The sequence below is a fragment of the Arachis duranensis genome, chromosome 1 (genome assembly GCF_000817695.3).
Source record: "Arachis duranensis cultivar V14167 chromosome 1, aradu.V14167.gnm2.J7QH, whole genome shotgun sequence".
NCBI lineage: Eukaryota > Viridiplantae > Streptophyta > Magnoliopsida > Fabales > Fabaceae > Arachis > Arachis duranensis.
In genome coordinates this window covers 90504223-90514411 of record NC_029772.3, presented here as the reverse complement: position 1 = coordinate 90514411, position 10189 = coordinate 90504223, and the positions used below count along the sequence as shown (strand labels likewise).

Sequence of the window (10189 nt, the reverse complement as noted above, 5' to 3'; positions counted from 1 at the left end):
GGAAATTTCAGCCCAAACAACTTGTATGAGCTTGATTCTTGTCAAGCAATCATTACAAATAAATCTTATACCATCCCGTTAAGTATACACTTTTTATAATAAATATCATTTTAATATTAGTTTTCTTTTAATAACTAAACATGAAATTTTTTTATCTTATTAATTAAAAATAATTTAAATATATAAATTATTAATAACAAACTATTTTTATAAGATGTCAAGAATATATAGTGTTTGAATAATATCTTTTTATATAGTGTTTGAATAAAATAATGATTACAGGGACACAAAATCAAATAGTTTTTGGAAGATTTATATTACAGACTCGAGATAAAAAAGAAAACCCAAAAACGATTGTTCGGTGTCTTTTGTAATAGTGGGCCACCCTGGCTAGTGACAAAGAAAAAGAAAATGGATTGGCCTCCAATATGCACAAGTAGTTTGGGCCGTATCATAAAACTTTCTAATTAGGACTAAATTTCAAGGCCAGATGCAAGCCTTGCTCTGAGGTGTTTTCGTAAAATCTTACCTGACGGTGCCTTTGGGATTGAATCCACAAAGAAAACTTTGTTGATTCTCTTGTAAAACACAACCTGTCACAAAAAATAAAATAAAAAATCAACTGTATAACATAATACAAAAATACTATTTATACACTAAATTAACCATCAATATATTTATATATATATATAGTTTAATTTATTTTCAATATATATTTATATTTTAACATATCTTTTATATTAGTAGCTGACTTTAATAATTGATTTTAATATACACTTAGCATTACTCAACAAAATAAAAGGAAAAGTAAAGTGCTCAAGGGTAATTTATGTATGGAAAAATATAGATAGACAATAAAAATACTAAATAATATAAATAATAGATATATTAGATGTTTAATTCACTAGATGTATGGATGATTATTTTAATATTAAAATTTAGATGGATAATTTAAAGGCGTAATATGTTTTTATTTGATTGGTAGTTGTTTATGTTATTCAAGATGATCATCATTTATCTAGCACTCCCGGTATGTATTTCATTCCTCAATTACCTGCTTTGAGATATATAGCTTGATTTCATCCTCCGATATCTTAGACGCGTTTGATCTTACAACAAATGCAACAGGAACCTCTCCTGCTGCCTCATCTTTCATGCTGAAATCAATTAATGTAACGTTGTGGTAGTTACAATAATCAAGAAAACAAATAAATATGGGGAATCTATCTATATATCTATGTAGATACATAGAACTTACGCTATAACAGCTGCATCGGAAATGTTAGGGTGAGAAATCAACATAGCTTCGAGCTCAGCGGGAGCCACTTGAAATCCTTTGTATTTGATCAACTCCTTTAAGCGGTCAACGATGAATAGCTCATCGTTGTCGTCCATATATCCTATATCACCCGTGTGCAACCATCCCTCTTTGTCTATGGTATCTTCTGTCGCCTTAGGGTCGTTTAAGTAACCTACCCATCCATAACATTATGTCGCAGCTATATATAATATACAGTCTTGTTGACTTTCTAATAAGAAGATTAATGTGTTATTTGAACTCTTTCTCTTTTTTATATAATATAGAATCAACTTATTCTCTTACGTATAGTTTCACACTAAAGAAAATAGGTCGGATACTCTCATAAAAATGCATAAAACGTTTTTTAAAAATGTTTACGTGTCGCATTATTATTGGACGTATCAATGAATTGGTTATTTTTAAATTTCATAATAAATTAGAATAAAATCGATTTTTTTATAATAATAACAATAAATCTAATTTTTTTAGGAATCTAATTATATTTTTAAATTTTTAAAAATTTAAATGTCCGCAAAACAAAAAGTTAGTGATATATTTATCTTTTTATTAAAAAATTTAAAGATATTCGATTTAAATTGTATAATAAAATTAGATTAGACCGAATCTAATAATTATAATGCAAATAATTAGATTTATTATGGTTTTTATATTAAACTGATTTTGTTTTAATTTATTAAAAAATAGATTATTAACCAATTTAATAAAAATGTGAAATAATAACACCACACATGTAAAAACGTCTTTTAAAAAAAATATTTTTAGTGAACAGAAATACATGAACAACAGAAATACATGAACAGAATAAGTTTCTATTGAATATGTATGTGATTGGGCATAAAAATGAAATTTTTCCTCCTACGAGACGACATTGTACCTTTCATAATCTGGTTGCCTCTGATGCAAATCTCACCGGCATGATTTCTGGGGAGGGAAGCAGCCGTGAGAGGATCCACAATCTTCATCTCTGCGTTTCTTACGACGGTCCCGCACGCACCTGATGATTTCACCTCAAAAGGTTCCTTTGCAAACGCTAAACACATCGAAAGCACTGGACCTGCTTCCGTCATCCCATAACCCTGCATGCACACACGCTCTAATAATCTTATCATGCTTATTGTGTTGAGCGAGGGCAGTTTCGTAACATTGCTTGCTCATCAAGGACACACCGGATTTACGAATCCTAAAGGCTGTTCATACATTTAATTTATGTGTCTGTGTAGTTACTTTTGTTGCCTTTGCTTGCTCATCTGTCCCAATGACTATAGCAATCACATTACGTTTCTGTTCATCAAAAGTCTTTCAACACTCCTAATTTAGAAAACTTCTGGCACCTAGTTTTCTTTTTCTCTCTTTCTCTTTTCGTAGCTCATTATTAATTAAATAAAAATTGGTTCTTTGCTTAAACAGTTCCTTTTCAAGCTGAAAGGTACTATTTTAAGTAAAATAGAGGTTTTAATTTGCTCTTCCCTGAAAACCTAATTTTTATTTTATATCTCGGATGTAAAATAATTGAGGATAGAGAAAGGTCTACATCATAACAACATCATGCAATAATTTCTGGTAGGGCAAAGAAACGGTTAGGGACGGTGAAGATAAAGATTAAGATAAAATTAATTGCATCTGAGTTTTTTTTTTTTTTTTTTATTAGGAAGCATGGCCCTAAAAGCATCGTGAAGGTCCTTACCCAATGGGGCCGCACCGGACATCACCATCCGAATGGACGATAAGTCGTAGCGTGTCACCTCCCGGCTCTTTACTATCGCAAGAACAATCGGAGGCACTAATGGCGCAACGCTCACCCTGTGCTTCTCAACCACTTGAAGCAGCCCCACCACCTCAAACTTGTGCATTATCACTATTGCAGCCCCTACTCGAAGCCCGCACAGCAGAACCGAATTCAGCGAGTAAATGTGGAACAGTGGAAGCACGCAAACCACCACATCATCGTGCTGAATGTACAGATTGGGGTTCTCTCCGTCCACCTGCTGAGCCACGCTCGTCACTAACCCTTTGTGTGTTAGCATCACCCCTTTTGGGAGCCCCGTCGTGCCGGACGAATACGGCAGCGCAACTACATCATCCGGGAAGATTTTCACGGCAGGGATGTCGCCCTCATCCGCCTCTGTTAGCTCCGAGAAGTCAAGGCACCCCTGCGGCGGCGCGTCGATGCACACGACCTTGATGTGTTTGTCCCTGGCCAGATCCTTTACCTTGTCCACGAACGACGACTGAGTTATTATGAGCTTAGCAGCGGAGGCGGTGGCCTGCTTGGCGACCTCGGCGGGGGTGTAGAAGGGGTTGGCGGTGGTGACGATGGCACCACGGTAGGAGGCGCCAAGGAAGGCGAAGACAAACTGGTGGCAGTTCTGGAGGAGGAGGAGGATGACGTCGCCTTGACGAACACCTAGGTTGTTGAGTCCGGCGGCGACTTTTCTGGCGGTTAGTTCGACGGCGGCGTAGGTGAAAGTAACGCCGGTGGTGGCGTTGATGAGGCAAGGACGGTCCTTGAAGTGGGAGAGATTCTGAAAGCAGTAAGTGTGGAGAGGGAGGTGGGTTGGGATGTAAATGTCGGGCAGCTTGGAACGGAAAATAAAGTGATGGTCACCACCGTGATGATGATCATGGTTTCTTGTTGGTTCCATCTTTTTTCTTTCTGGTTTGAAAGATGCTAAGAGTGGGTTTTGTTCGTTGCAAGTGTTATTTATATGGTAATTAACTAATTAATTAAGGTGTGGCTTTAATAACTTTAATTGTTTCTGTTTACTTTATTGAGCATGAGCAGTTTCTTGCGTGATCAGAGACTTCTCCTAGGTTGGTTGTGAATTTGGTTCAGTTTGATATGAAAAGTAGGTGATCGAGGATTATATAGCAAATAAACTGGGATGGAGGGAAACTACTACTCAAGGGTAACATGTGTCCAACCCATTAATATAACATAGGTATGCATGATACTTATCCTGATGAGTTTTTTTGTTTTTCTTTTATTCTTTCAAATCAATAAATTATAGTTAGATTTCGACATTTACCAACGAAATAATAAATGTGAAAAACAGTGGGATGATGTTAACAAAAATTATAAGACATTATTATTATTATTATTATCGATTTTGTTAGGTAGACAATAATTTTTGTGAATGATGTGAACAATAGATTTTAGAATTGATTCACTAAAGTAAAAAAAATATTCCACCCTCAAATTACCTCTTAAATCCTATCATTAGGATAACTATATGCACACCTACTAAATTGAACATCCAGCATAAGTAAACTGAATTAAAAGGAATAACCACCATCCAACTAATAATCAACGTACGTAATCATCTGCGTACCTATTGAATTAAACATTTAATATATTCATTGTTCACATTTTTTAATACTTTTATTGTTTCTCTATACTTTTCCTATTATTATTATTCACAAAGCTTATATATTATTTTGAGAACTTTTTAATTTTAATACGAAGAGAGAGTTGGTGTAGAGTAGAGTTATAAAGGTATATGGTGTTTCACCAAGGTATGAGGGCTGCAAGACAAATCGGACCGTCTGATTGGAGGTACTGAAAATCTTAGGTCCGATTTGTGTACTGACAAAAAATCTGGATCCGATTTATTTACTGACAAAAAACTCTGGATCCGATTTGTGTACTAACAGAAAATTTTGATCCGATTTCAGTATCCACGAAATTCTGCTCCACACAAATCGGATTGTCCGATTTGTGTACCTCTCTCTGCAATAAAATTGAACGATCCGATTTCTTTCCTCTAAAACAAAAAATTGAACGCCGTCACAACCGTGTATATCTTTCCAATACTCTATAACTCAACATAACTTACATGTCAACCTCGTATAAATAAAATTAGCCTTATTTTGAAACCAAGTTTTAAGATATATAATCCAATGAAAGCGTGTGTGTATCAATGTGTGTACCTATATATATGAAATTTTTACGTTAGTTCTGAAATATTGTTCTTTCTTGTATGAGAAGGTAGATAAGAATTCTTATCATATTCTTGTCCTTCATTATTTCATTTCCAATCTTAGAAATAGACACGTAAATGGGTGGAGTAATCGGCCTCCTGTTTGGTTGAAATGGGTAAAGTCTACCTAGCCACCATTGGAAGAAGGGGTGAAAAGGAAGATGTTTAGCTTCATCATGTGTACTCTTCTCAAGAGTGAAGAGTAGGATTATTTAAACATTTACAAGTAGATTTTGTTAACACTTATCAAAATCAAAGGAGGATGAGAAAAAAAAAAGACTAAAATTTTATTCTGATCTCTACTAAATACTAATCTAATCTATGGTTGACAACCCACCAGTAGTTGTAAATAATTAATGTAGCATATATACTGAGAACTTCTCAATACACTTAGCAAAATGAGAATGATATTCTATTGGTTTTTCTTTCACATAACACTACTATACAGTTCATTTTCATCAAGGATTGCAAAAATTTTAAGGAAACAGATCCTTTCTAATTTTTTTAAGGGTAATGCTAGGTAAACAAAAAAATAGCTAGAACTTATTTTATTTAATATTTATTAATTGTCGTAACAATTAATAAATGCTAAATAAAGTAAATTATGGTTGTTTTTTGCTGATTTTTTTTTGTTATCAAACATTTTTGTTTTTTTAATACTGGAAGAAATGCAATGTGATTTTTTACTATTAACTTTATAAGTGGGACCAAAATTAAATATGAGAGAGAATAATAAAAAATAAGAGATCACAATTGATACTATCTATTTTTTTTGGTGAATTCTTCCAAACCCATGGCAATTTTTTGGGTAAGTTACCCTTGCACATGTGTCTTCATCTCAGCCGTTGATCAAAAAAATTTTCAACATTTCATTAATTGCATTCATTGATAATAGCAAAAGCCTTTAATGAACATATACTATAACAAATACTACATTAATTATTGTATACATATACTATATAGTGTATTGGGGAACATTTATAATTATAATTTATAATCTCTAACTTGTTTTTCATTTTATAAAATACCCTCCATCACTTTCTGAAATTCAACATGCATGTCTCACAAACCTTTAATTCATGTTTCACTTCCTGGAAAACGCATAGAACCCACTGCCCACTGGTTTTTTCGCCTTCGTTCTATACCCACTACCCAACCCTGGAATTTGTTATCCTAGAACCCACTACCCAACCCTGTTTGATTTTTAGTGTCCATTTAGCAAGAATGATCTCCTTCGAGTAACAGGTTCCGGAACTGGTACTCTGCTTTCGTCGGATTGGCGTCGACGTCAACTCAGGAGAGGGCGAACGCTAAACTGATGTGGCTCCGGTAGAGAATTTTGTAGCAGAACTTCTGCTAGATCCGAAGCTGTGGCTGCTGGAAGCTGGTTTACCAACATTCATTTTTCGGCTGCCTTCGAATTAGGTGCGTCGGATTAGGTAAAGGTCACCTCCCTCCGACTCCGACAGTGCATTTTTTATCCGTTGAAGCTCAACATCTGGTTCTCATCAAGGTATGTCCGATTAAGTTTTTTTATTAATCCAGATTAGTTTAATTTTGATGATAGTCTATACCTTTTCAACGGTTCTCTATTTACGGTGTTGGGTTGCTATTTTGGATTTTGGAAATAAAGCAACATTGTCCAGTTCTATGCTGTGGCTAGTTTGGGGAAATGAAATTAAAACCTAATACTGGGGTCGTAAACAATTGGGTTAGTTTAATTGGATTTGGTTCATTTAATTTTACATGCAGCTTATTTTAGCTTCCCTTCGTTGCTGCCATTGGCTCTGTTTATTGACATTTTTGGGTAAAATTATGGCAGGGGTTAAATTATGTCCATAAACGAGGATGATGTGAAGAATGATTCTGATAATGATTTGGGTGATGATTTCGATTATCAACCGAATGCAGAAGACGATGCTGAAGACGACGATGTGGATTCGCTGGATTCTACTAGCAAGAGTGAAGAAGTTTGTGGTGTAAAAAGAATAGCAGATTTAATGGTGGAGGATATTTGGAACCTGGAGTTTAGGACGGAGGATGAGGCCTGCCAGTTTTATAACGCTTATTCTTGTTGGCATGGATTTGTAATGAGGAAGGACGACGTGGTTAGGGATAATCAAGGTAGAATCATTAGCAGGCAACTTGTTTGCAACAAAGAGGGCTGGAGAAATATGAGGTATCTTGATATGGATGATAGATCAAGGGAGGCAAGGTCACTAACGCGAACCAAGTGTCCAGCTCGGCTTAGGGTAAAGCTTGACTACGGCTGCGGTAGATGGAAGGTATCATGTTTTGTGGAATCTCACAACCACGATCTGACGCCACCCCAATTTGCGCATCTGGTACCGGCCAATCGTCGTCTCACTGTGACTGATAGAGTCCAAGTGAAAAATCTTCATAATTTTGGTGTCAAGAGCTGCCATATTATAGGGTATGTTGCATTCCAGAAGGGTGGATATCATCATGCTGGCTTCACACGGAAAGATTTGTACAACCACATCGATCGCTATCGTCGGGCAAAAGTTAAAAACGGGGATGCCAATGCAGCAATAAACTATTTGATTGGCAAGTCAAACAATGATCTGCTGTTCTTTGGAAAGTATACGTTCACTAGTGACGAAAGGCTGGAGCATATTTTTTGGGCAGATGGGCAGTCAATTATCGACTATCACTGCTTTGGAGATATTGTTGCCTTTGATTCAACCTACAAGAAGAATAAATACAACAAGCCTTTGGTCATTTTCTCTGGATGCAATCATCACGGGCAGACTGTTATCTTCGGCTCCGGCCTACTATTCGACGAAACCACAGAGACGTATAAGTGGTTGTTGGAAACCTTTGTTGAAGCGATGGGTGGAAAAAGTCCAAAAGCAGTAATAACTGACGGAGACCTTGCTATGCGAGATGCAATCAAGAATGTTCTGCCTGATGCAGCCCATCGGTTATGCGGCTGGCATCTGCAGAGAAATGCATGTGAAAATATAAAGAATCCTAATTTTCTGCGCGATTTTAAGGGTCTTATATACGACAACAACGACCAGAGAGACTTTGATCAGAGATGGGCAGCCATTTTGGATAAGCACAATCTTGTTGGAAGTACCTGGATGGAAAAGACGTACGAAACTCGTGAGATGTGGTCCCATTGTTTCCTCCGGGATAAGTTTTTTGGTTACATAAGGATGACATCACAGTGTGAAGGTATAAATTCTCTCATCAGATTTTATGTTAATCGCAAGAACACCCTCATTGACTTCATGCATAACCTGGATAGGGCCTTAAAGGAGTGTAGAAACAACGAGTTAATAGCTGACTTTAAGTCTCAGTGCTCAGAGCCAGTGATGGTAACCTCGTTGGAGGTATATGAAAGATCTGCATCATGTTATTTCACGCGAAACATTTTCAAGGAAATTCGTAATGAGATTCAGAGGGCAAGGGCTTTGAATATAACGGTACTAAGCACAACCTTGGACAAGGTAGAGTTCAGTGTGACTGCTCTCGGAGACCCGGCCAAAGATTGACGGGTGGAAGTCGATAAAGGTAAGAATCTGTTCTCGTGCTCGTGCAAGCTGTTTGAATCACGTGGTATTCCCTGTAGTCATATCTTCTGTGCCATGAAGTTTGAAAACATACTTGAGTTTCCAGATTCGTTGATATACAAAAGGTGGACAAAGAATGCAAAGAACGAATTTATTAGCACAGAAATGCCTGTGAATGATGACATCGAAAGGGTCTTAAAGTTTCGAGTTGGAGCGTTGGCATCGAATTGCAACAAGCTGTGTGATATTGCTTGCAAGGATCTTGCAGACTTTGATGAAGTCGAGTCTGAACTTGTCAATTTAGTTATCCGCCTGCAGTCACGCAAACAAGGCAAGTCAACTTCTAATGTTAACGTGGAAGGCATCAACGATCCCTTTGTTGTCAAAAGCAAAGGAGCCCCTTCCAAGAGGTCTTCTTGGAGGAAGAAGAGAGCATGCTCTAATTGCCACAAGTACGGTCATTACTACAAGCGCTGTCCAGATCTGATGCAGCATAGTGTGGAAGGCAGCCCTCGCGATCGATCATACGGCAATGCATCAGCCAAGGACTCAGGTTTTAGTCCAGAAAGGTTTGCTAATTCTTCGAGGTCGTTCTCAATTAAGTCCGAACACCACTCAGGACCTAATACCAAGGTACGATTTATTTATTCGAAATAGACTCTGGCTGTGAAAATCTTGTTCGGTGTGTGTCCCTTTAAAAACCATTAAACTATGTGAATGTTCCTCTATTTGGGCAGCCTTTTAAAAAGGGTGGAACAAGGAAGTTTACGGCGACGGGTATGAGGAACCGGAAGGGTAAAGACAACACTTTTGTCGAGGTAATTTTTTTGAATGTAAACATCTAATTTCCGTGTCATGAACTGGGTAAACTAATGAAGATCTACTTCTTCTTGTCAAATAAAAAAAATTATAAAACAGCGGAGCCTCCATGAAAGCAGGAATCCATTGACATCGCGTCCACGAATGGTGTTTTCAATAAAAATCTCGACTCGTTAACACAGGTGTTATGCGTAAAACTCCTCCATGCGTAAAAATTATGGTTGTATGCATTATTATAGTTTCTGATTGGGGATTATCATGTTATCAGCAGGTGAAGGAGTCACAACAGGACAAGAGACATTCATTCACGAACTATGAATGCGATAATGATGTCATTGATGATAAATGTGACACACGACATGTGCAGATGGATGTCCGACATCAGTTACCGTCGTCACTGTCTTTTGGCAACAAACAAGGATCGTACATGGCATTGTTCGCGTCGATGCATAGGACACTTTGACCATTTCAAGGAATTAGTCTTCTGAATTTAGTGCAATGCAAGTATAATTGGTTCTAAGAGCGTGATCTAT

At 36.8% G+C, this 10189-nt stretch overlaps 2 protein-coding genes across 3 annotated transcripts; one reads left to right on the top strand and one right to left on the bottom strand.

Moving 5' to 3' along the window:
* Positions 1–275: 275 nt before the first annotated feature.
* On the bottom strand, positions 276–4262 carry LOC107459985 (4-coumarate--CoA ligase CCL1-like). Of its 2 annotated transcripts, XM_016078305.3 has the most exons (5): positions 2960–4259; positions 2196–2407; positions 1259–1472; positions 1055–1157; positions 276–593 (listed from the first exon to the last, which is right to left on the bottom strand). In XM_016078305.3, the coding sequence occupies exons 1-5, from the start codon at positions 3961–3963 to the stop codon at positions 474–476; spliced, it is 1653 nt and encodes a 550-aa protein (XP_015933791.1). In that variant the 5' UTR covers positions 3964–4259; the 3' UTR covers positions 276–473. The 2 variants fall into 2 exon arrangements, with proteins under 2 accessions (XP_015933791.1, XP_052110220.1); XM_052254260.1 differs by lacking the exons at positions 276–593; positions 1055–1157 and having other exon boundaries at positions 1255–1472; positions 2196–2411; positions 2964–4262.
* A 2868-nt stretch (positions 4263–7130) lies between these two features.
* Positions 7131–8819, top strand: LOC107460934 (protein FAR1-RELATED SEQUENCE 5-like). The gene has a single exon (XM_016079369.1). The coding sequence runs from the start codon at positions 7131–7133 to the stop codon at positions 8817–8819; it is 1689 nt and encodes a 562-aa protein (XP_015934855.1).
* Positions 8820–10189: the final 1370 nt, after the last annotated feature.

Excerpts from the sequence above, each read along its gene's own strand:
- LOC107459985 (XM_016078305.3), bottom strand. The coding sequence starts at position 3,963 with ATGGAACCAACAAGAAACCATGATCATCATCACGGTGGTGACCATCAC. Across the intron at positions 2,408-2,959 it reads GCCATGCTTCCTAATAAAAA|GTGCATGCAGGGTTATGGGA; the intron begins AAAAAAAAAAAA and ends ATTAGAGCGTGT. Across the intron at positions 594-1,054 it reads AGCTATATATCTCAAAGCAG|GTTGTGTTTTACAAGAGAAT; the intron begins GTAATTGAGGAA and ends TTTTTGTGACAG.
- LOC107460934 (XM_016079369.1), top strand. The coding sequence starts at position 7,131 with ATGTCCATAAACGAGGATGATGTGAAGAATGATTCTGATAATGATTTG.